Below are 24,837 nucleotides of genomic sequence, written 5' to 3' on the forward strand. Positions count from 1 at the left end.
CTGTACTGCGACCACCGCCCCCCCCCCCCCATCCCCCTGCGAAATTATACCTCAGAACAACCCCCCCCCCCCCTTTCTAATCTGTTAACCACGTCAGATTATCCGGGTGCGTGGCATGCGTTAGTTTTTTCAGGATAAAAGTTTGCCAAGTAAATTATTTTCATAAGATTTCTATGAATGAAGTTTAAGACGACTGTTGCAAAGGGACAGAAATAAGCTACGCCTGACCTTGATCCGCCGACGGTCATTTTTCCCGCGAAAACTTGACACTTGATACGAAAACTTCCGGTTCATCACAGCGCAGCATCAACGATTGCAAGGTTGGTCCAGACATGATTAAACTAATTAAGTGATCAAAGTTCAATAATAATAATAACCTTTCAGATTAAAAAAAATATATCTTTATCCTTGAAAACCACAGCATTCGCAGCATTTCGAGCGAATTGTGTTTACAGCTTATTGAAGAGATGAATTTGTTTGATTACTGTTCAAGCCTGGCTAAACAAATGCTGATTGAAAATAATTTGACGGGATGCATGATACACCCTACTTTAGATATTTTGTACACATTAATTGACAAAATCGTTTCACTCATCAAAACTTGTCTGTAAATATTGACGTATATGATGTCTACCTCATCACTTGCAGGCATGGCAGGAGAACTGCAAGGTCTCATATCATATATTGTGGAGGCTTTGAAACGGTGGTTTTATTTCGTGTATGTATATCAATATTCTCTTTGAATAACAGCAAGATAGAAGGTGCATTTAAAGTTAACCAGATTGTTACTAACGGCAAGTTGGGTCACCAAATCTACAAATGCATGGTTCCACATGGTAGAAATTGGTTACCAATGTTGACCATTAGTTTAAATGAAATCACCAAATCTACCAACAGTCAAGAGCATATATACTGTGGTTTCATTAATTTTCGTGGGTACCAATTTTCGTGGAATTTCTGAAAACCACAGTTTCAAGGATACGTAAATTCGTGGCCAATGATCCTATCAATACAAAATGTTAGTTGAAATTGAACTTCAATGAACATTTAATTTCGTGGATCAACTTAAGAACGAAATCCACGAAAATTAGTATTCAACGAATATTGATGAAACCACAGTAGGCAAGTTTGGTAGGTGACGCCATTAGGCTAATTCAACATTGCTATAAGAAACTATGGAAACCTACTTAAATAATGACTTGTTTGCATAAAATTTGTAAATATCTTGTTGCATGAATATTTTGAATACAGTCTTAAACAACTTTTTTTAGAGCATGCCTATGTTCCTATAGTCCAGTGCATTCCTTTTATTGACCTAACAACACCACCAAGTTTACCTTTTAATACTTGATACAACCTCATCAACCTCAAAGTGAAATAGTGAAATTATGTTAAAATAATAAGCTCATCAACAGTTCAATGAAAGTTGTATGGTATTGTACCATTGCACCTATAAACAATTTTACTCTTTGGTCCTTTACTGGTGTGCAACCAGTTCTCGCCGAGTACCATTTCTCGCCAATACATTGTGACGTCATTTTTCGTCTATAATTTTATGTGTTGATAAAATGACATCACAATGTACAGGCTAGAAATGGTACTCAGCGAGAACTGGTTGCACGCCAGTATGTTACAATGAGGGTTTTGTTAACAAATTCTGATTGCAGTGAAGTAATCACAAAGACTATTCAGCTTTTAAAAGATGGAATGGCATGCTACATAAGTTCAAAAATTTAATTTTTGAATCAATTGTCAAAGTAAAAGATCATCTGAAAAGAGTTAGCCTTTTATGAAATTTTATCATAATATACCATGGTGACCTATTTGTTTCATAGTTTTTAATGGAAAAATGTAGGTCCTAGAAATTATTTTGGCAGCAAACAAGACAAAAACCATTTTCTGTGACGCAATTTACTTATCTTCCATTATTTACTATTTTCTATCTCGGCAATGTGAAGATTTCCACTAATTTATTTAAAAAATTATATTTCCATATGATATGATTATTTACTATTTGTAGATATTGTTTCAATGGAAAATATATTCTATGATTTTTTTTTTATGCATTCAATATGCATATTTCATGCTATAAGAAGAAAAAGCAAAATATTCTAACTCAAAAAATAGCCTGGTAATGCACGTTCAATTTTTGGGCCTTAACAGGTGTAAATACAAATAAATAAAAATAATCTAAAAAGGGAAATTATCAAAAAACTGAGGAACGTTGCCTGTGTCCTTAAAGGGACTTGGACACGATTTGAGATCAAAAATTTTATTTTTATTTTTTATGTATAAAATGGTTTACTGGTGCATTTTAAATGATTGACCAAAATATTGAATGTTAAAATCAAGTTACGAGCGAGATACAGAGGTAAGAATTGGTTGTTATGTAAACAAAGCTCCAGTCTTATAGTTGTTTACAAAAAATGTAATGTAGAGAATTACCATTTCTTAGACAAAATGACAAGTAAAAACAATTTAAACTTATTCAGTATCTTCATAAATATTATTATCAACAAAATAAAGATACATTTGATTGAAACTTACACCAATACAACACATATGTAAAAATGACGATATTCGAGCTTTGTTTACAAAACAAAGAATTACGAACTCTGTAACTTGGTTATAACTTGACATTTGACTTTCAAATTTTGACATAGCATTATAAACTTCTATTTTTATCAATATAAACATTGAAAATGGAAAAATAAAATTTGAAAATTTTAAGCCAAATTGTGTCCAAGTCCCTTTAAATGATTAAGTTACTGTTTTTATTCTTGGTAATGAACATGATGAATGAATTTTCAGGACATTCTAAGAATTTTTCCTCTTCTTTTTTTTTTATAGTAAATTTGGAAGTGAAATGGCTGCTACAAGAAGTATTGAGAGCTATGTGTCTGACATCTGCAAATATATTGATGAATTGGACTACAGGAATTTGAGCGACGTTTACGAAACCCTGCACAAAATGAGGGCTAGTTTAAAGGATAAACATTACCTAAACTACTGGAAAGTGCTTCAATGTATCGGAGAGGTAGCTGCCAACAAACTGATCTACATGGTGGTCAAGAGTCCACAAGCCTGTTGTAGAGAGCATCGGGTATCCCACCTTCTGCACGTGATTGGATTTTTCAGTGAGTGCTTGACAACAGTGGCCTTCATTAAGAGAATTAATACCTACAAGATCGATCTTCTCCCAGTCATTTTCTCAGCTTTAGAACAAAGAGAATACCCAGAACTTGTTAGGAAGGGTTTTGTTGTGTTGTATAGAATGATCATTGTGGGAAAATCAACACTAGTGGCTCCGTACCTGAAGCATGGAATCATCAGGCATATATTTCAGCAAATCAAGTGTCGACAGGGAGCTTTTGGGATTTATTGTCTTGAAGCCGTTTCCTACTGTGCCAAAATTCTAGCAGCTTTACTGCAACTTGGTGACAAAGAGGCAAGGAAGTCTATTCTGAAGTCCAATGTAATAAACGAACTGAATGTGTATGTGGTGAAACTGAAGAAATCAAAGATAGATTTGGAAGGAGTAAAAGACGTCTTGCAATTCCACGACCGTGTAAGAATCCTCACAAGCGGCTTCTATAGCCAATTGAAACCTGAGGAATGGATTCCTAAAGATAAACTCATGGAAGAGCTTGATCAGTTTTTGGAAGTTTTCATCTTCTGTTCTTCGCCTGCGTGTCGGAAGCTGGAGACACAGAATGAGAAGTTTTTGTACTGCGGCCAGTGTAAGTTGTCGAGGTACTGTTCTCCCCATTGCCAGAAACAACATTGGAAACAGGGCCACAAGGTAATGTGTTTACGTGATCATGGACCTAACTTGTAATGACTGCCGACCAATCAGAACAAGTGATCCAGAAGCAACACTGGAAACAGGACCACAAGGTAATGTGTTTACGTGATCATGAACCTGACTTGTAATAACTGCTGACAAATCAGAATAAGTGATCAATAGACTTGGAATGGAATATGGAAATGTGAAACAACCCAAGATTGAAGAACTTGCTAAAGTATGCAGAATTACTCTTTTGATAACTGACCAGTCTCAAGTTTAGAAGGAGTGGAGGCAGAGATGATTTGATTTGTTTGTATTGCATACTCAAGCAGATGAGTTAATATTGGCATTGCAATGAAAAAAGGATGTGGAGGATATTTTGCATGATTAAAAGAACTTACTGGTATTGCATAAGCATGATAAGTAAACAGTATTATGAATGGTCAAAAATGTGTTCATCAATGATCCTTACATTTGCTTTCACGTTTGTAAACATAAGTTTCTTTATGAACTGTAGTGCTTGAAATTTAGTGGTAGTTATAGATTTAAGATTAGATTATCAAATTTTAGTGCTAGATTTTTAGTTGTAGTTTTAGACTTTTTAAGATTTTGAAAGTTTTAAAAAGATAATGTATATTTCTCTTTTTGCTTGCCTTAATCAGAAATTAAAAATTAAAAATATATCTTTATGCGATTTGTATTAGTTATTATATTTTAAAAATTACACTGTCTTTAAAAGTGTTTAAAACCAAGTTCTGGTTTGTGGCCGGGAATCCAAGTTTTATTTTACCAATTTCTTATGTCAACAGAGTTTGTCAAAAATGCATGTAAATAATCAAATATATATATATTTCAAAATTATCAAAAAAACAGCTGTTCAAATTTCCATGAAGTAGTTTAAAAGATAATTATGATACCTGTGATACCATCATCAGGGTTTGCAAAATAAATGATGAGTAACTTTTCTGTGCTTGTTCAATTATTGGTTTGGTTTGCGCAGTTTTTAAACATTTACCTGGTACATTTATATTTATGATAATCTAATAGTACTGTAAATTTAAGTGCCAGAGACATTTGTGCTGTGCACACATGTATCTGCTTTAATGATTTGCATACAATAATATCCAATACCTAAATAGGTGTCCAAAATCTGAGGAGGCAGGGCCATACATGTTAGAAATATCTTTTTGAATTTTACAGAAACATAGTTGATGAGACCTTCCTCGCTTTGAAAAACTATTGATTAAACTTAAATGACATTGAGATGATGACCATCCCTGCTTTAATTAAGGACACGAGGAAAACATTTTAGAGAACTTTGCTATGACCTTAACGTCTGACTTTCAAAGAGGTATAGTGCACTTGATATAAGATTTTGCCTAAAATATATCACTTTTGCAGACATCAGACATTTTCAATATTATACAATATTTAGTTAAGATATATTTAAAGAAACGCAAGTTACACAATTACCATGATGAAAGAGTCTGAATTATCTTGCAGGACCTCATTAAAATATTCAGGTTTTGTTAGAGATACATTGTATATAGGAAAATGGCTAGTATACGATAAAAAATCGGATATTGGACTCTTTGAACCACTCTAACTAAGGAAATCTGATTAAAATTATGCTCTACAGGTATTTTAGTACACTTTGACATTGAATTAGTTTTATTTTAACGTGGTCTTCATACTGAAAATTAGACAAATATTTCAATTAGTATCTTTTCTAATACATTTATGTATATAGCCATATATTTAGAAATACATCTTGTGGAAGCGTTGGATGTGTGGCCTAGTGGTAACGCGGATGTCTTTTTGATTTTGTGGTCGCTGGATCAAATCCACCAAGTAGTAAATATTTATTTTTTTTTTCACTTATTTGAAACATGAAAAGAATAGAGAGATTATTAATAAGTTACATGTATCTAATCTTCTGGGTTTTATTAAACAAAATATGTTGTTTAATTCAGTTTTAGAATGAGCACACCCAATATAAACATATCTCTTCATTAACACTATACATGTACTGTATTTATACTTACATGTAGATCCACTGTATTTTGCTGTAACTTATCACAGTTAAGATTATCAACTGATATTTTACACAGTGTTTCCCTAATTTATGATGAAACAGCTTTTATAGACACCATAATAGAATCAGTATCAAGTTTTCGATAATCATATTGCGACAACCAAGTACCTGAAGCTATTTTTAGTAACAGTACTTTCCGTCCAAACACAGGTGCAGGGGAAATAATGGGAAAAGGCGCTACACCTCTTTAGTTCAAGATTATTGCACACCTTTCATTTTACAAGCACTCTCAACAAGGATGTGAAAAGATCTTGAACTAAATTTGAAAGGCAAAGGTTAAGGTCAAAGCAAAGTCCTCTGAAATCTTTCCATACTATGGGTGTAGAATAGTTGATAGAGCTATACAGGGAAAAATAGTGGGCTCTGGACAAGGATTTTAAACAGACATCTGCTCTGACCTTGGCATTTGGTCTTTTACATGATTCAAGATCAGTGCACACTCCTTGCCTGTCAAAATTGAGATCTTGCCTTGTGTTCATTTGAAGATACTGATTCCATACTAATGATTTAGAATAGTACACCCATATAAAGTAAAACACGATTACAGTGTTCTGTATTGCCACTTTCATTTCTCTAATCATAAAAATTTGTTAAGTGATCAGATATTACTTAGTGTTTTAACTTTTAAGGAACTAGATGGCAGGGACTAAGGCACATCCCTGCCCTTTCAGTATAACCATGTTAAACACTTTATAAATGTGTAAGTGTAACCCTGAAACAATCTTTCAAAAATTGGCTTACTTTAGTCATCATTGAAATTACAAAATCAATAAAGTCATACAATATTTTATTTCACTATATATCGCACACAATCAAAACTTTATTGACATGAATTTAATCCACTGTGTCATAAAAAGGAATGCGCCTGTACATTAGCACTCTGAGAAAACTTCTTATAACAACATCAATTGCATCGCTTGCACCATTAATGCCTTATTACACCAAAACAAAATAAGATGCATTAAATTTTCAGTTTGCTCAAAGGGAGACAAATCTAGCTTTTTCCAGATTTGCCTTACAAGGCCGCCTTGAATCTTTCAGTGACACTCTTCCAGTCGATGATGTGCCATATGGCATTGACATAGTCTGGTCGCACATTCTTGTATTGAAGATAATAAGCATGTTCCCAAACATCTATTCCAAAAAGAGGGTAAAGACCTACAAAATGTAAACAGACAGGTGTGAACACAAAACTGCCAACCTGTTGGCAAACGAAATTTCCCATCCACCTGCATAACTTTGCCGCCTGAATGCTTCATTGCATGTATTTTTTCCTATTACAGCCGCGTATGATAGTAATTTAACACACCCATGTATAATCTATTATGCATTAATAAACAGGAGCATGCCATGACAAGTTAACAATTTCAACGGACATTCATGGCCACCCATAAGCCAGTAAGTGCATTGTCACTCACGGCATTATGCGAAAGCAAATACATACACTTAAAATACACTGTAGCTGATAAGCTAAAGAGTGCAATGTTGTAGGACTTCAATAATTATTGTCATCTGTCACTAATAAGCTAAATAATGCAATTTCATTCGTAAGCTAACATCACAGATATCACCTATGAGCTAAAACTCGAGGGTCACCCATTAGCTAACAAACCAAATAACACTTGTAAGCTAGCAAGAGTAATTCATCCAAAAGCGTGTGCATTATCACCCATAATTTTGAACGTGTTCTAAAATGTTGCCATTAAAGTTTAAACAGTCAAATTTATTTTCTCACAACCATGAAAATGGCACAAAAAGTATATGAATATATGCAACTCTGTCTTACCTGTTGTAGCTAGAAGAGGATCTTGATTGGCACATGTAACAACCCTCAAAGAGTGGGCCGCCTTGTCATAGCCCAGCCAGCCCCATCCTGATCCTTGGACCCCAACAGACGCTTCTGTCAATGCTTTCTTCAAAGCATCGAATGTGACAAATTCCTCCAGGATCAAGTCTTTAAGGGCCCCATCCTGGGGCTCTCCTCCTCCCTGGGGGCTGAGGGTCTCCCAGAATATGCTGTGGTTCAAATGACCCCCTCCATTAAATCTTATGGCTGCCTGCAACTGAATGATTTTGTTGACATCCTCTGGAAAAAAAAAAGTTTTCAGTGTAATTTCAGCTACCGTGGTATTTCACATTATCCGTTAATTGTCAAGAATGACAAAAAAACCTTTTCTATGAAACAGTGCTCAGCAATTATGTCAGCACTGACCTATAAAATTACTATGTAAATCCTTTTAGAAGCAAATCCAGCATTTTATTATAAATTTTCAATTTAATAATTAATGATTATAAGTCTAGGGAAGATGGTCAGCAATAAAACTTGGGTCATTCATTTACTTTTCTCCATTGCCTCTGCCAGTTTCTCCTCAGCTACGTTGAGGTTGTTGACATAGGTCTGGTGATGTTTGCTGTGATGGAGCTTCATGATGTCAGCTGAGATGTACGGTTCCAATGCATTGTAGTCATAGGGCAGATCTGGTAAGGTGTGCTTCATCCTCATGCCCATCGCTCCCAGGGCACTGATTGACTTTGTTAAAGCACTGGTAAAATGAAAAATTCATAAACAAAATTTCATACCAGAAATTTAAAGGTCATTATAAAGAGGCCGAGCAGGTACCTGGTTTTTGGGTTTTTTGGGTTTTTTTGTTTATTTTTACTATGAAGCATACAAAACTGGTCATAAAGAATACGCTTACTCACAGTCACAGGTTTTGACACAATCTGTGCAATAAAAAAATTATATGCAAGTCCCCTGCTAAACTATAGACAGTTGAACTTCGATATCTTGAACACTCATTCTCGAATACAATGGATATGTCAAAGTGATATGTAAGTCCCAACTACTTATTCTTTTTAAGTATTTTACCATCTATATCTTGAATACTTGGATATCTCAATAGCTCACGACCTATTCTCCCCAAGAACCATTTCTCGCCAGTGCATTGTTGCGTCATTTTATCAACAAGTAAGATTATGATTATACAATGCACTGGCAAGAAATGTTACTTGGCATGAATTGGTGGCAGGCCAGTATTGTTGCATGCATTTTAACAAACAAAAAAAATATTACTGTAACAATCTCTACTGTATAACGTTAGTAATTGAACAACAGATCTACAATTTATTGCTTCATTTCCACAATAAATAATAGAGTCATGATTTTGGCTTCAAGAAAATGAGTTAAATACTATTTTGTCTACACTTGTCCTTATTAAATCTTTGCAAATGGCATAACGTTAGCCAAACATTTACTGGTCAAAACCAAATTAAACCAAACATACAAATGCTTTTTGGTACAGGAGTCGGCGATTTTATCAATTTCTGGAAAATAAATGAGAAACAGGCAAAAATCCTACCAGTGAGCTTCGTGAGCGCTCGCGAAGCTCACTGGTAGGATTTTGCTTGTTTCTCATTTATTTACAACAACTTGATAAAACCGCCGACTCCTGTGCTTTTAGCATGTTTAGTCAATTTTTTTAAATTTCCAAAGAATAGCAAACTTAAAAGTCATAACTTTATTGCAAATTTTAAAAAAATTAATTCAAATTAACATATGACATTACCATTTTGCCACTGAAACCTTGGATAACAACATGTTCGTTTTCTTATTTAGATCGTAGCAGAAGTTTAACCTTGACCTTACAATCTCGAAGAAAAAACAAAAGTAACAGATATACAAATGGTATCTTTATATGCTCTGAAAATATGCACTATAATATTTTTATAGTATAAAATTCACTTTGATAAAATATTATGATGTTTAAATTTGCAATTTGGTTTATTGATTGAAGTTTATTGAATTTTCCCAGAATGCCATTGTAATTACATATGGCCGCCTCCTGCTTAAGAGTGCCTAAACATTGCCATAAATAAATTGCAGAAATTCCGAAGAAAGCAAGGTAAATCTTCATTTTGAATAAGTCATGAATGAAAACGACGTTTTAGATTTGTCGAATCACAACAATGTCTTGATGGAGAATGCTCATTTATGCAGTAATTTAGTAAACAAAAGGCGTGGTTGGGACGCCATTTTAAACACAATTGTTGAAGGTGCGCGCCGCATTTCTGAAAAGGTGTGCAAATGTTTAAGCAGCGAATCTTTGACAGCATGTGTTTATATTCTTAATTTACATGAAAGAGTCAGATTTGGTCGTTAGCAAATGCTAATAAACTTAACACCTATCTTAACACTTCATTAACGAAAATGAAACTAAGCTTGTTTTCTGGAAATACATTTTTACTTCCTGGCCCCACTGTTTAGTTACTATAGTTCGTAAAGGTACACTGACACATTGGGGACCTGACATAGATCATTGAACATATATCTCTCAGTCTGCCAATTTGATGGATAAATTCTAACACCTCTGCTTCCGATTTACTTTACAGATATAGATTTCTTTCAAGATGGAGTCTCCGTCCTCCCCAAAGAGGGTAAGATATAGATTTATCAAAGTGAAAGTTAACTTATATATCCGCCATGATGCTTTATTGTTTATTTATGATTTTAAACCATTTTTGTAAAATTGTCTTTTTTATAATATTTAAATAGGCAAGGTCTGATGCTGATTTGACTGAACTATCAAAAGAAGAACTTGTTAATAGGTAAGATTTCATTTCTATTTGAAAAGAGTTTAAGATTGTGTCATAACTTGAAACGATGTAAACTTTATGTGTATTTTTTTCTCTTCTCTAATATAACCACTATCATTTGAAGTCTTTGTCTTATGGATAATTTCATTCCTTAACAGAATTAAAGACCAAGAAAAAGTAATTCGTCAGTTGGAAGAGAAGCAAAGAAATTCTAAAACAGGTAAAGTAATATAATAAAAACAATGCCATATATATTCTAGGTATCAACTGCCATTGAATGTTACATTTGACTCATTGAGAAAATGTTATCAAAGATAAAAAAAAAAGATCAACTTACAAACAGTAACCGGTTCCTCTGAAATCTTGTGCAAAATTAATACATATGTTTATTTTCAAGCTAAAACTATGATGATTAAAGAGTTTTCTAATGACTAAATCATTTTCAATATAAATTTGCAGATGAAAAAGATATAAAAGACCTGGAGGCAAAATTAAAACAGCATCAGAGAGATGCTGCACGCAGAGAAAATACTCTAGTTCACCGATTGACAACCAAGGAACAAGAACTGCAGGATTATATAGTAAGTCTTCTAATTGGTCATTTGCAGATATTCGTTTGATTTTGTAATGAATGCACATAGAATAAATATCAACCAGTCTTATTTATGTGAAAATTGAAAACACAAAATATGGAAAATTCTATGTAAAAAGGTTAAATGTAGTGGGGAAGGAGTTCAGAAATTTAATTTCTATTCATTAAGATTTTAAATAAAAACCAAGTAACACATTATGAAGAAAGTAAAAAAAATGTATATTATTTATCTATAATAACAAACATTTACTCTTGTTTCAGAATCAAATCCAAGAATTCAAACAGTCACAGACACAGAACAAAGCACAGTTACAAACAATGCTTCTTGATCCTGCAGTCAACCTAGTATTTCAAAGGATGACTAAAGAAATGGAAGAATGCCAAGAGAAACTGAAACAAACTCAAAACGAACTCAGTGCATGGAAGTTCACACCCGACAGGTGCTTATTTCGTTCATGGGTAACAAATGTCCAAAGCATTCCCGCTGTCACATAAGGCTTGAACACTTATCGCGATTCAGTATTTTTCCATCCCGGCAAAAATTCTCTCCCTCCCGGATGTCGACTGTTTTGACATTCACCAAAATCTGAAACACTGGGCTTGATGTCAGTTAGCACATTGACATTCAGGCGATGTTGTTTTTTTCAATTTCTTTGCTGTTTTATTTTGGGCCAAGGAGAATCGAGTAAGAACATGTTATTTAAGATATCCCGGCAAAAGAAACTTGGGGTGACTTGGATACAATGTTAGGTTACCCCTACTTTATTTCTCTCACCAACTGCCCAATATGTCCTGCATTGTGACGAGACAATGTGAGTAGGCTTGTAACACTTTAACAATAGACCTCCACTGGTTGGTGGGAGCCATCAAAGTGTTGATCAAGTCGGATCGTTGGGAGTTTGTCCACATGAACTCGGACACAGATCCGGTTGATTTATGAATTGTGTGTGAGCTTTTTTTCTGCCATGACTACCCAAAACTGTCACCGTTGTTGTACAATTGCATTTCTTTCAGGTTTTCTTACATTCTTGCTTAACTTTACTATTTAAGACAGACAGATACTAATGTGACTATACTAGTATTACCTAGAGACTGTAAGTACAGATCATCAACTCGGGAAAATTGTGAACAATGACTTAGTTGACAGAGAAGTCAATTTATACCAGGTAATTAACTGTTTGTCATATGTGTGTGATGAAATGTTTTAATCTTTGATGTTTCAGGGCATTAAATGCTTCATTGCAGCTCTTCGGTGAACCTAGTGTGACATTTCTCATAGAGACTGATCATAATCAAGAGTAGATAATTCACCTTGCTTTGTTTTAAAGTACAACGCATTGAGTTTTAGCACAGTAGCTTTTGATTATGGTTGTATGATAATTTAGAAAATGGAAAAGGATATTTAGGATCAGAAGGGTATTTGTTGTCATAAATATCTAATATTTGACTGAAAGGAAAACATTGTGCTTTTATAAATCCTCATACCAGCAATATAGCTCAGCCTTTGCTGCACTAGAACTGAAGAACATTAACAAAGAGAATTGGAAAATTTATATATATTCACTATAAAGAGGCCAATACATTTTTCCTTCATTATTGGAAACCCACAGCATAGTCTTACTAGCTGTATGCCAATTCTTTGAATTTTTCTTGTTTCATGAATAATTCATGCCCTGTCTTGATTGGCTCCATCACACTATTGTGAAGCAAATGTCACCAATTGTGCTTATCATGCATAAATAAACAACATGTTTTCATACATGATCTGCAAATTTATATCTTCCAAAAAAAGCGAATAGTCTCACCTTTATTGGTAAATAGAGATTAGAGAAGAATGAAAATGAAACAGAAAAATTCAGTCTTGGTCGAATAGAGTATTTGAGACTTACTGTGGTTTTCTGACCATGGTTTCTCTTATAATTAGTGATTATCATTTATTTAAGGTTTATAACAAATTACCCATCTATCTTGTTCAATATGATACTGTTTGTTTATCGTGACTGTGTGTGTGATCTTACTATGGATCATGACTCCTAAAGTTGATGATAGTTTAAAAGCAAATTTGTGAATAAACTGCAAAAAAGACAATCAGTGTGTGTTAAGTTGAAAAAAATGAGGTCAGATGACTGTGCAAAGATATGAAATTTCCTTGACAGCAGAAAGGCACTATCCCAAAGGAGAGGGACCAAACCCTCGAAACTCCTGAAGAAGATATGTGTTCTGTTTGATATGTGGAAGTACAACTATGCTGTTGAAAATGTTCAGAGAGTAGATTGTTGATATGTGAAACTGATTTGATTTAGGAAATTAAGATTTGTGATGCTTGAACTTGACTCTGAAATGGAAGATATACAGCTGTAATGTGTAAGCTGTAGAAAAGAGAGAAAATTATTCTGAAAGAAGTGTGCTGTTGCAGTTGCACTATATTATGCTGTACAAGGGATTTGCTTGTATATTAAATTATTTATAAAACATTAATCAGTCAACTTATTTCATTATTATAGCTTTGATTGCTTTGTTGATATCAGTTAAGTTTAATGAGAAAAGCTAAAACTTTCTTCCTGTTTTCTTATATCTGTATTCATTTTGTTTGTTTGATGTTTAAATTCTCTTAATTCTTTTGCAGATTTATTGTTTATTTTAATCATGACTTTTTTAATCTGCATGATACAGAAATAGAAAACAAGATTTCTTTAGTTTTGAACACAAAAAAATTTATTTACCTAATTTTTCCTTACCCCTTTAAGACCTGTTTTTCTTTTGAATCGCCTTAGGGGTACTATAGATTTCTTATTTTACGGGAGTACTTAGTTCTGCAATTCACCCGTTTTGTATCAAATCACGAAAATTTAACATTGCTTATGCCAAATTTTTTTTATAATAGATTGATTTAGTTTACATCTGAACGAAAACTAAGAGCAAAACTTAAAATCTGCGAAATGTGCTCATGATTTTATGCAGATATTATTTCCTCTGGTTTATTTAGGAATCTACAGTATTGCTTTTTGCAGATACAGTTTAAATTGAAAACGTGTAGTGTTAAGCAAGTCATACCGGTATGTTGACTTGTTTACATTACAGGTTACATTCCGATTTCTAATCCAACTGTTTCAGACTTAGAACTTGTAAAAGAATAAAAAATTTTAGTTTTAATTTCTATTTATAGATATGAAATTGATTTATGTTTAATCATGTTGTTGCTATGTATTGATTTATATCGGCAATCACAAAACTAGTACACATTATTTGATTCTTAGCAATTGCAATGATGGTTGGTTTTTCCTTTTTCTCTGTCACAGCACTATGGAGTGCATCTCTGCTAGAAAAGTGTCATATTGGGGATTTTCACCAGATGGACATTTGGCTAGGAGAGATGCCTAAACTTAACATTTTGAAATATCTCAAGAAAAAAATAATCATAAAAAAAAAAGAACAGATGAACCATCATGGAATTTTTGCTTTCTAAAATGCATCTGTTAACTTCTTTTATAAGTATTCATACAGATATCTTAACCTGCAGCAGCAATGCTGGGCAGACTTTATATGCTATTAGAATTATGTTTGATCCACTATTAAAAGTTATGTTTTTCGGCCTGTTCAAATAATGTCATTATTGCAAATAAGGAAAAACTAGATTGCAGGAATCATTTATAGAAGGATGATGACCAGACACATCAGAGCTATTATCAACTAAAAATTAATTAATGCTTATTAGCGTCCTGATATTTGATACTTACATTTTACATATGAATATAAATGTTGACAGATTATCATTTAACATAATACCTAGAGAAGGGCTTGTTTGATTGTTACTTTTTCAAACAGGTTACAAGAAAAATTGCCTTTATTTGAAATCAAATTTGAAATGGTAACATTTTAGTTTAGAATTGGAGTAAAATTCAACATGTGTCTTAATTAAGAGTTTTTGACTCTGCTGTGTCCTGAAAATAGTAAGGTTCAAATGAAAGACGAAATTCTACATCAAAATAATTTTGCTTACAAATGCACTGATGCGCAATATCTTTTGAATCTGTATACCCAGCTTGCACTTATATTCATGCTTATGTAGTAAAAAATTGGTTGAGGAGAAAGTCGTTGAAAAAGCGTCAAGATGTCACATTTCTTTCATGCATGATGTTTATTTCAGAGAGCAAAGAGACATGCTTTACCGATAATTTTTTATGAAAAGGAGACCTTGATCACATTTGATTTATGGTGATGGTGGGTTAAAAGTCATGGCAAAAAAAAATGCTCGTCGTAATTTTACAGGAATTTGGAATGGAATTTTGTAATTTTCTTTGCAGTCAAACTGGCAAGCGGTTGATGGCTAAATGTCGAATGCTGCTACAAGAAAATGAGGAATTAGGAAAAGTCATCACATCAGGCAGAACAGCTAAACTAGAAGGAGAAATAGCAGTCCAGAAACAGCTCGTACAGGAAATGAAAGGCAACCAATCTGGTAACTGACTTACAAATTGTTGTAAATTCATTTTCTTATTAAGGTGGTATGAGACATCGGTCAGTATTAATGTTGATTAAAGTACATAATGATCTAAATACTTTCATCGGTTTAGAAATTTTTCAAATTTTACACAAGATTTCACCAAAACTTATGTTTTTAAAACTTTTTGGAAAGGTTGAAAGTTTAAAATGCCCAGTGGGAATCAAATCGCAACTTACAGATTTGTAGTGAACCTTCTTACACACTGCACTACGCTGTTAGGTTATAAATGCGGGAAAAAAACTATTTATCACTTACCGGTACCCTTGATTTTATTGTTCATTTTGATAAATAGTATGTCCCCTATTTTGATAAATAGTATGTCACAACATGGAGGTGTCCTATACCACCTTAATACAAGGGATGGGTCATAGGTACCCAGAATTAGTACGGATACTGAGGAGTATGTTTGAATGTTCCTGTAGTTAAATCTATCTTGTTTACTTTCTAGTGTTCTGATCTGTTGCTGTAACTAATGACCATAAAGGAGCATGAAGGATCTAATTTTAAATAGCTTGTTGCAAAGAATTTTGAAAATATGTCTAACAATCAAACATAAGCTTGAATATGATTGGCAAGTAAGATTCTATCAATTATTTCTATTTTCTGTGTTTGTAGAACTGGACGAGTTTCTAGGAGACTTGGAAGAGGATGTAGAAGGCATGCAAAGCATGATCTATACATTACAGCAGCAACTGAAAGAGACTAAAGAACAAGTCACTAAGTTGGAGGAGGAGAACTTGACTCTGAAATCCTCTGTACAAACTAGTGCCCAGTCTCAGACTCCTAATAGTGCTATTCCAACCAGTCCCAGCACGGAAATTAAGAACATGAAACAGGAAATGGAAACGGACCCTATCAAACAGGAAATCAAATGTGAACGGACAACAGAGTTTGAGGAGGCTTCGGAAAGAACTCTACATAGATGGTCGAGTCAGGAGGAAATGATGGACACTGATCAGGATTCCCGGGATGTTCCGGAGGTGAATCACATTGCAGACAGACTCCAGCCGACGGCGGGCGTCAAGTGTTCAGACTATGAGAGCTCACAAGACGGCTGGTCCAGTCCTTATCCAGAAACCAAAGACGATATAAACGGATCAAACAAACATGCCCCCCAATCAGACAGTACGCCCGAAATGGACCACCTTAGTGACAAGGGGTACTCTGGGGGTGGTGGGGATCTAATCCCAAACGGGGTAAATAGGACTCCATTGAAGGAAGAAGTGGGAGAAGCATAATATAACAACCAAGTCACATGCTCAGCGTAGTCATTTTTATAAAATCATCATTATGAGAATTCTTTTCTTTAAAATTCATTTTGATTGGCTGTGAACCTGTTTCATATAACCAATCAAATGAAGTATTACTGTAGAGAAGAAAACATATGGTCCATGATTGTATTTGTTATAACTTGTGTTAAGTGTTGATTTTGTTAATGTTTCTCTCCAGAAAACAGGAACAAAATATATTATGATGTTGTGAGACAACTATGACAGGCTTAGGGGGAAGGTAATAAATCAAGCATATAGATTTCTTGATGACAAAAATATATTTGAAAATCTTAAAAATGCATTCTTGATTCAAGATAGGAAATCTTGATTCATATTAATAATAATTGAAATTTGCCAAAGTTTTGATTTCATCTTTAAATGATATGACATTTTTCTAAAAAGAAATTTTCATTTTTAATCAGTGATTTTTCAAATAATAACATTATGCTTTAAGAATTGCCATCCTTTTAAAAATCATTTGATATTATAAGTTACATTGGCTAGCAGATTTTTTTATTATTGATAATGAATATTTTTTTAATGTATGAAGTTGTGCTGCCATATTGAAAAGGGATTCTGATTTTACCAGTCTGTGAAAGACATGAAGGTGATAGATTTTGTTTGATCTCTTGTTGTCATGGTAATTTGTGAATTCTTATTAAAATTAACTTGACAAATATCCACTGCAGTATTTTGTAAAATTTGGTTGAAGACTTCTTGCTTGGCTTATATTTTCCGGTAATATGCAATGGGAAAAGGAAGGGTAAATAGGGGAAAGTAATAAATAAAACATTTCTCATTTTGTAAACATTACACCCATCACTGAGTACAAGATCAGAATAAGCATTGAAACTGCACAACTGTTGGCATATAATAAAAAAATGCTCCATTCATGTGTATGATGTGCAGTATGATCAGATATTACTATAAGGCTGCATGGTGAACACTGGGGTGAATTTGAATTTGCCTTGATATTCAAAGAAAAGTTTCAGTCTTTTTTTTTTATTTAAGATATATTCATTGGGGTTTGTTGAAACCTTGGAGTCTCTCACAAACTTTGCCATCCAAGATGTAAAGTCATGGTTTTAGGATTTTTGGAACAGTTATGGAAGTGCATTGCTAATTAATTCCCTCGAAAATTTAACTTAACTTTTTAAAATATAATATGATCATTAGCCAATACACACCTTAATTACTATGATGGTATGGTTTTTTTTCAGTGTATTTGTCTGCGTGAACACTACAAATCGATTTTATAACATATAGTCTACATTTCATCAATGAATTGAACAATCGCTGAAAAATATATAAATATACGTAATACAATGTAATTCATTCTTTGAATATGAAGTGATCAAGTATCGCCGGGTGTGATTAAATGTATCATAGTCTCTTCGGGCTCTATTGGATTTGATCACCCGACCATATTTGATCTGCTCATAATACTCAAAGAATAATTCCTTATTCTTTAAATCAAAGCATCTTCATTTTTATGTAGTGGTTCAATTATATGACCTTGGTTTTTGGAATGTGCGTATTAGATTTGATAGCTAGAAAATGATTAATCAATTATCTTTATAACTACATTTACATGGTAACCATCTGAAACAAGAGGCCCAGGGGCCACATCGTTCACCGGAGCAACAATTGCCTTAATTCTGATCAAATTAGCATAACAGTATCAAAATATCTTGACTACTAAGTACAGAAGATCTTGCTTTAAAAAAAAATTGAAAATCTGCCAATTTTTATCCACCTATTCTATTTTGGTAAATACCAAGCCCCTTTTGTTGTACCTGTAAGTAGATTTTTTTCAATAATTCTCAATTATCTCCCCTTTAAAGAGGGCGTGACCGTTCATTTGAACAAACTTGAATCCCCTTCACCCAGTGATGCTTTGTGTCAAATTTGGTTGAAATCTGCCCAGTGGTTCTTGAGAAGAAGATGAAAATGTGAAAAGTTTACAACGACGACAACGACAGATAACGGACAAATTGTGATCAGAAAAGCTCACTTGAGCCTTTGGCTCAGGTGAGCTAAAATGATAATGGATAATGTCCGTATAGCTGCTAATAAGATAGATTTCTTAAAAATTGTTCTAAAAGATTTTCATCACAAACATCAGCGAATGATGATTGATATACATGTGGTAAGACCTTCGTTTATAATCATTATGATAAAAAACTTGGGATTTCAAAATAGATTGCCCAACCCACGTTGTGAATCGTGTTGTAATGTTATAGATATTTTGTTTTATTTTTCAATTTTCCTTTAAGCTTAGTTCGTTGAACTTTTAGCGCAAATCATGGCTAATTGGCATTACTGGCTTTGGGGAGAGGGTCACATAGGACATGCGATTGAGGGTTTTACACAAAGAAGAGGTACATAATGTTGCATTGGTAATGGTAATATTGCCCTCAACAACTCAGAATCTCCCACAAACTATGAATTTTATGATAATTCTTTACCATATTCATTCATGATATATTCTGAGAACAGTTGATGTTTAGTGAAATTTAAAGAAATTTGTGACAGTGATAAAATATACATGTATTATAACGTGGATAAATAATGGGACAAAATGTTGTTACAACCCAAAAAGGCTAATGACTTATCAAAGCAATGGAGTAATAATGTATAATGTTGTGACTGGAGCAAATAGCAAATATGCACAAGAGCCACAGTAAACCGATTTCATTAAGAAAAGTAAAAATTACCTATAAAAATAACTTGTCCAGACGCCACCCCTCTTGATCCGCGAACAAAGGTTACTAATTCTCTTTGAGATACTTCCCTTGGAACAAAGTATATATGTTTATTTAAGAAATAAACAGCAAGTTTAAAAAGTTCAGCGGGATATGAACTTGGTTAGTCACGTGGTCAAATCCTGTAAAGCCCACAAAGGGCTTCTCGATCAGAAGATTTGATCACGTGACCAACCAAGCTCATATCCCGGTTTATTACTCAAAAGACAAATCGTTCACAATTGTTAAAATCACCGAGATTTTTTTTTCAATTATCCAAGCGATAAGCGATTGCTGTTATCATTGAAACGTCATGAAAAAGTTCATACTGAACTGAACATTTTCGTTATTCTATAGGTTCATATAAGGAAACATATATGCAAATGTAAATATTCTGAATTAGACATCTTTTTTATATATAGTTTAAGAAATATTTTATTCAAAAATATACATTAAGTATATAAATGAATCTGGATTGAACAGCAGGCAAAAATAGCCTGTATTAGTTCTCTCCATCTGAGATCAAGGTATAAATATTTATAATACTTTTAGCATTTTTTATATATGTATTACAAACTGAGTTCCCGTAACACACAAATTAATTCTGTTACCTAAAGAAATCAATCTGCTTCATTTTGAATTTTATGCACTGTCATGATACATGCAAGCAGCGTACATATGTATGTATAGGACCTTTTAGGAGGCAATTTTTTCTTTAATTTTAGACGTGAACACTGTAATTTGAAACTCATGTGGGACGTACAATATTAAGGAGGTTGTATTTTCAACAAAATTAACCATCAGATCTACCTTAATTTTGTTTAAATGATTTGTTTATCTATAAACTAATATTAAGTAGAGAAAATTTCATAAAATTTAATGTTTTCCTACGGCTCTATTCGGGGCTCTTCTAAAGGAGATTTATAAAGTCTAAAAATAGTCATGACCGCCTATCCCTCTTAATTCATCCGCATCTGGTGACGGGTCAATACGATTGAATGAAAGACTTTGGACTGGACGTCAAACACTAAGCAATTAATCTATACGAATGAATTAATTTTGACCTATGTTAGATTAAAAAACACCTAATGCTTATATAGGGTATAATTAATTAAACGAATTACATTGGGGAAAAAAATATGCAAACAAAGAAGATGGATGAATAAGGCGTGTAAAATGCCCATTTTTTTAAAAATATCATTAAATCTGATAATTAAAAAAATAATAATTAAAAACTGTATTTTTAGCGCAACATCGGTTTGTAACCCTTCAATATTTTAAATACATATAAGAGTGGGTCTGAGCTCCATAATTTTGTCATAGTCTAAATGCGATTTAATGGAATTTAAACCGATTTTAATCAACAAAAATGTGGAGAGTTGACCCACTAAACTTTAAAAATGTCATTTTGTAACCCAAAAATTGAAGGTTTTAGAAAAATGATACAAGTCCGTAAATTCGTGGCCAATGTCTCATATAGCATTTAAACAATGCACTTTGTTGTGAATGAAATGACTCAGTGGTTAGAGCACCAGACATAAGGTAACGTTATAGAACTTAGGTTTTTAGGTTGTGGGTTCGATGCCACCAAAACTTGAGGATTTGTTTTTTTTCTGATCGTTTTTTGAAATATTTCAAACTGAATATAATTAGAAATTACCTTTTTGTAAACTTGTATTATAATTATAACATATCAAATATATTTACTTGAAAAAATGTTAAATTTGTAATTGTATTTTACGACTAAACCAAATGGGCATTTGCGCCATCTAATTCCCCCATCTTCTTTATTACAAATTACATTTGATAATGATCTACACTGCGAATAAATTTAATGAATGCATATACATTACCCTTTGCATGAATACCCACGTACAATCAAACCTATATACTAATTAACTAAAAATATGGATAAACAATCGTATACTCATATAAATTGCTGACTGCATCGGATAAACATTCATACAAATGGTTCTCGAATTTCCCTGGGTAATCATCTTATGTTACAAATGAATTATTGATTTTTAAATTAAATAATTTAGTTAAGAATTACATAATTCAAAAAACTGCGCATCAATAAGTTACGAATTACATTGAGCACTACAAATTAAACTGTATGGATAAACATTTTTATACATAATTCAATTACTTATACCTTAGGTAACATTTATATGTAAAAAGAGGTTTGAATTATACATGATATGTCCTTATTGCATCCTCTGAACCACATTTAATTAAATTTTCAAAACATATTTCGTTTAAAACTATGTTAAAGACTTGGGGTGGTGAAAAGAAGTCTAGAATTAAGGTTTAGACTCTAAAATGAACCTAAAAATATAAATATGAGACTCCATGACAGGTCCATTAAGTCCTGTGAGTCTTGTTTTAAAATGGATAAAAAAAAACCAATATGAAGTATGCTATGGAATTTCATATACGACAGCCAACTGTCAGCTGCCAACTGCTTACTGCTTACTGCCAAATGTTTACTGCTTAATCACTGCCAACTGCTTACTGCCAAATGCCTTCTTTACCTCTTTATTGGGTTAAGCGCATGTGCAGACATATATTTGAGGAGGGAGAGATTGATAACCTTTATTTTATTTTACACAAAAACACATATTAACAATTCGAGTACGTATGAAAACCCAGTATCACATAATTTTAAGTGCATTAATTAGTGTTCACCACTTTTGAAAGACATGAGAGATATAGTGAAATTTTTTCGTTTGTCTGATGCTATCCATATCCAGAGGCGGATCCAGCAATTCGGAAAAAGGGGGGGGGGGGGGTTCCAATTGCTGAAAATCAATACGTGCAAAATTCATTACTTTGTCAATAAACAATGACTTTTTGAAAGTTTTCCGTGCGTAAATTTAATAAACATTTATCTCATCACTATCTATTTCACATCTATTTCAACAGCAGAGTGCACTGCATTATTGAGCGTTTTGCTGTTTTGGTTTAGGTAAAGAAGATTTGCATAATTTCTAGCCTAAAAAAACCCCAAATATCCAGCAATAAGAACGTGCGTCTATGCTTAATAGAAAGAAACACTAAAAACAAAAAACAATTCGGACTAATTACAACAAGTTATTATAAAAATGGATTTTGTTGGTAATTTTTTATGTCTTTGATGTTTAAATTCTGAATTATTTATCGATTTTGATTTATATCGATTGCCTTCTTAAATAAAGGTCTAAATGATCCGATATGACAAAAGAATGGGGATAATTTATCTGCTGAATATATGGTACATGTGTAATACAATGGTACAAGCAATTGTTGTCCCAGGGTACTTCTGTAATGGGTGCATGCGCTACATGATCCGGTAGTAGTACAGATGCGACCATACATGTATTTAGAAAAGTTTTGAAAAGTTCTGCATTTTCATAATGGTTTACATATATAACCCTTTTACACGGTAGTTTTGTAACAGAATTTCCGATTGTTGGAAACAAAAAAATAAAAAATAAAGGCTTTTTTGTGTCTCGTGTGGGTATGAGGGTAGCTAGCATTCCAGAAAAATAGCATAACCCACGTGTTTATTCGGTGTAGTAAACACCGAATGCTGAAGGAGAGTACTTTATTTCGATAAAAAAAATCGATAGGGTTTTTTCATATATAGGAACAAAATTATGGTACGTTGTACGAAATTCTTTAAATAAGCAATTTTATAAGCATTTATTTGAGATTTTTAGAGTATTAATTTTATATTATAAATGGGGAAATTGTCTTTAAATAGGCATTAAAAGTTTTAAAAAAATCATTTGTCCCAGAGAAAGGGGGGGGGGTCCCGGAACCCCCCCCCCCCCTCTGGATCCGCCAATGAATATCTATAGAATGTCTGAGATTTTGTTTCATTCCTGTCATCCAGAATAACCTTAATTTAAACAGTGATGGACACATGGAATAATCACAAAATTAGAAAACAAACACACTTTGTCCATCTAACGAGTGTTCTAGATCTGAAATTGCTGTAGAAACAATCATTGCTCCCAAGCACGTTGCACGAGGCTATGAAACTTTTTGGGAACATTATAACGTTTTTCAATGTATAATGGAGTAAATTAATTTATATAAAAATAAAATCATTTTAAACACACCCCTACACTGTATAGTTTTAATTTAATATGCTCACACCAAGGTGGTCAAAATCTTTCCAAGCGCACATTCTTTGCAGAAAGTTGTGCAAGGGGATATTAGTAACAATATCGCGTACAGAGCAATGAAATCGGGATTTTAAATTACAACAAAAATTTGCCTGGGGGCAATAGTTAGATGCAGCATCGTGTATAAAGCAATTTCAGGAAACTCGTTGGATGAGCCCATTACTAAATCATTTTCAGTTGCCTGTATATTTTCAAATATATCAAGAATTAATTTTTAAGTCTACATCTTTTTTTCATATCGCAACAGCCAAATACTTTTGGGTTGCTTTACAAAAAAGACGGACGACCCGATGGACAAGTGTGTTTTGTTTTTAGATATATGATTATTCCATGCGTCCATCACTGTTTCAAGGTCATTCTGAATGACACGAATGAAACAAAATCTCAGACATTCCACGTGTATATTGATAACATCAGACAAATCAAGAACTCCACTATCTCTCATGTCTTTTAAAAGTGGTTAACACGAGTTAATGTACTTGAAATTATGTGCGTGGTGGGTTTTCATACGTACTCGAATAGGTTTTTGGTCACGTGATCGGGTAATATAAATAGTAGGATCATGCAGTGTACTTGAAATTATGTGCGTGGTGGGTTTTCATACGTACTCGAATAGGTTTTTGGTCACGTGATCGGGTAATATCATGCAGTGGCGTACGTGGCACTCTAAATAGCTCGCCTCGCTATAGTTGTGATTTAAGGTAAAATGGCAGATGATATGGAATGCAGTGATTCAGGGCTGACATATGGTTGTTAATGTGTGTCTAATATGTGTAAAAATTAAATAAAGGCTATAAATCTATCAATCCCTCCATTATCAAATAAATGTCTGCAAAAGCGCTTAACCAATAAAAAGGTAAAGAAAGCATTTGACAGTAAGCAGTTGGCAGTAAACAGTTGGCAGTAAGCAGTAAACAATTGGAAGCTTACAGTTGGCTGTCGTATATGGATTTCCATAGTATGCAGCAAAAAAAAAAATGGTTGTTAAAAAATGTCCTATCATGGCTCGAAAATATGTTGAATTTTTTCCATGATTAATTCACATATGTACAGCTTTCAAAATTCAAGAACGAAAATTT

General features: G+C 33.3%; 3 protein-coding genes across 5 annotated transcripts; 2 read left to right on the plus strand and 1 right to left on the minus strand.

Moving 5' to 3' along the window:
• Window positions 1-233: 233 nt before the first annotated feature.
• On the plus strand, window positions 234-4,751 carry LOC128184426 (uncharacterized). 3 transcript variants are annotated; one of them, XM_052853879.1, is made up of 3 exons: window positions 234-320; window positions 649-718; window positions 2,851-4,751. In XM_052853879.1, the coding sequence occupies exons 2-3, from the start codon at window positions 651-653 to the stop codon at window positions 3,836-3,838; spliced, it is 1,056 nt and encodes a 351-aa protein (XP_052709839.1). In that variant the 5' UTR covers window positions 234-320; window positions 649-650; the 3' UTR covers window positions 3,839-4,751. The 3 variants fall into 3 exon arrangements, with proteins under 3 accessions (XP_052709839.1, XP_052709840.1, XP_052709838.1); XM_052853880.1 differs by lacking the exon at window positions 649-718; XM_052853878.1 differs by lacking the exon at window positions 234-320 and having other exon boundaries at window positions 504-718.
• Window positions 4,752-6,652: 1,901 nt separating this feature from the next.
• LOC128183921 (superoxide dismutase [Mn], mitochondrial-like) lies at window positions 6,653-9,537 on the minus strand. The gene is made up of 4 exons (XM_052853150.1): window positions 9,449-9,537; window positions 8,223-8,425; window positions 7,669-7,968; window positions 6,653-7,040 (listed from the first exon to the last, which is right to left on the minus strand). Exons 1-4 carry the CDS (start codon window positions 9,478-9,480, stop codon window positions 6,898-6,900), a joined length of 678 nt encoding a protein of 225 aa, XP_052709110.1. The 5' UTR covers window positions 9,481-9,537; the 3' UTR covers window positions 6,653-6,897.
• A 157-nt stretch (window positions 9,538-9,694) lies between these two features.
• Window positions 9,695-17,521, plus strand: LOC128183920 (pre-mRNA-splicing regulator WTAP-like). The gene is made up of 8 exons (XM_052853149.1): window positions 9,695-9,784; window positions 10,272-10,316; window positions 10,435-10,487; window positions 10,634-10,695; window positions 10,935-11,056; window positions 11,329-11,507; window positions 15,372-15,526; window positions 16,187-17,521. Exons 2-8 carry the CDS (start codon window positions 10,290-10,292, stop codon window positions 16,807-16,809), a joined length of 1,221 nt encoding a protein of 406 aa, XP_052709109.1. The 5' UTR covers window positions 9,695-9,784; window positions 10,272-10,289; the 3' UTR covers window positions 16,810-17,521.
• Window positions 17,522-24,837: the final 7,316 nt, after the last annotated feature.

Source organism: Crassostrea angulata, chromosome 5 (assembly GCF_025612915.1).
Source record: "Crassostrea angulata isolate pt1a10 chromosome 5, ASM2561291v2, whole genome shotgun sequence".
Classification (NCBI taxonomy): Eukaryota; Metazoa; Mollusca; class Bivalvia; order Ostreida; family Ostreidae; genus Magallana; species Magallana angulata.

Coding starts and splice junctions, on each gene's coding strand:
- LOC128183920 (XM_052853149.1), top strand. CDS start 10,290: ATGGAGTCTCCGTCCTCCCCAAAGAGG. Junction 10,317..10,434: donor CTCCGTCCTCCCCAAAGAGG/GTAAGATATAGA, acceptor ATATTTAAATAG/GCAAGGTCTGATGCTGATTT. Junction 15,527..16,186: donor AATGAAAGGCAACCAATCTG/GTAACTGACTTA, acceptor CTGTGTTTGTAG/AACTGGACGAGTTTCTAGGA.
- LOC128183921 (XM_052853150.1), bottom strand. CDS start 9,480: ATGTTGTTATCCAAGGTTTCAGTGGCAAAATG. Junction 8,426..9,448: donor AAGGTTTCAGTGGCAAAATG/GTAATGTCATAT, acceptor TCATTTTACCAG/TGCTTTAACAAAGTCAATCA. Junction 7,969..8,222: donor GGCAGAGGCAATGGAGAAAA/GTAAATGAATGA, acceptor TTTTTTTTCCAG/AGGATGTCAACAAAATCATT.
- LOC128184426 (XM_052853878.1), top strand. CDS start 624: ATGATGTCTACCTCATCACTTGCAGGCATGGCAGGAGAACTGCAAGGT. Junction 719..2,850: donor AAACGGTGGTTTTATTTCGT/GTATGTATATCA, acceptor TTTTTTTTATAG/TAAATTTGGAAGTGAAATGG.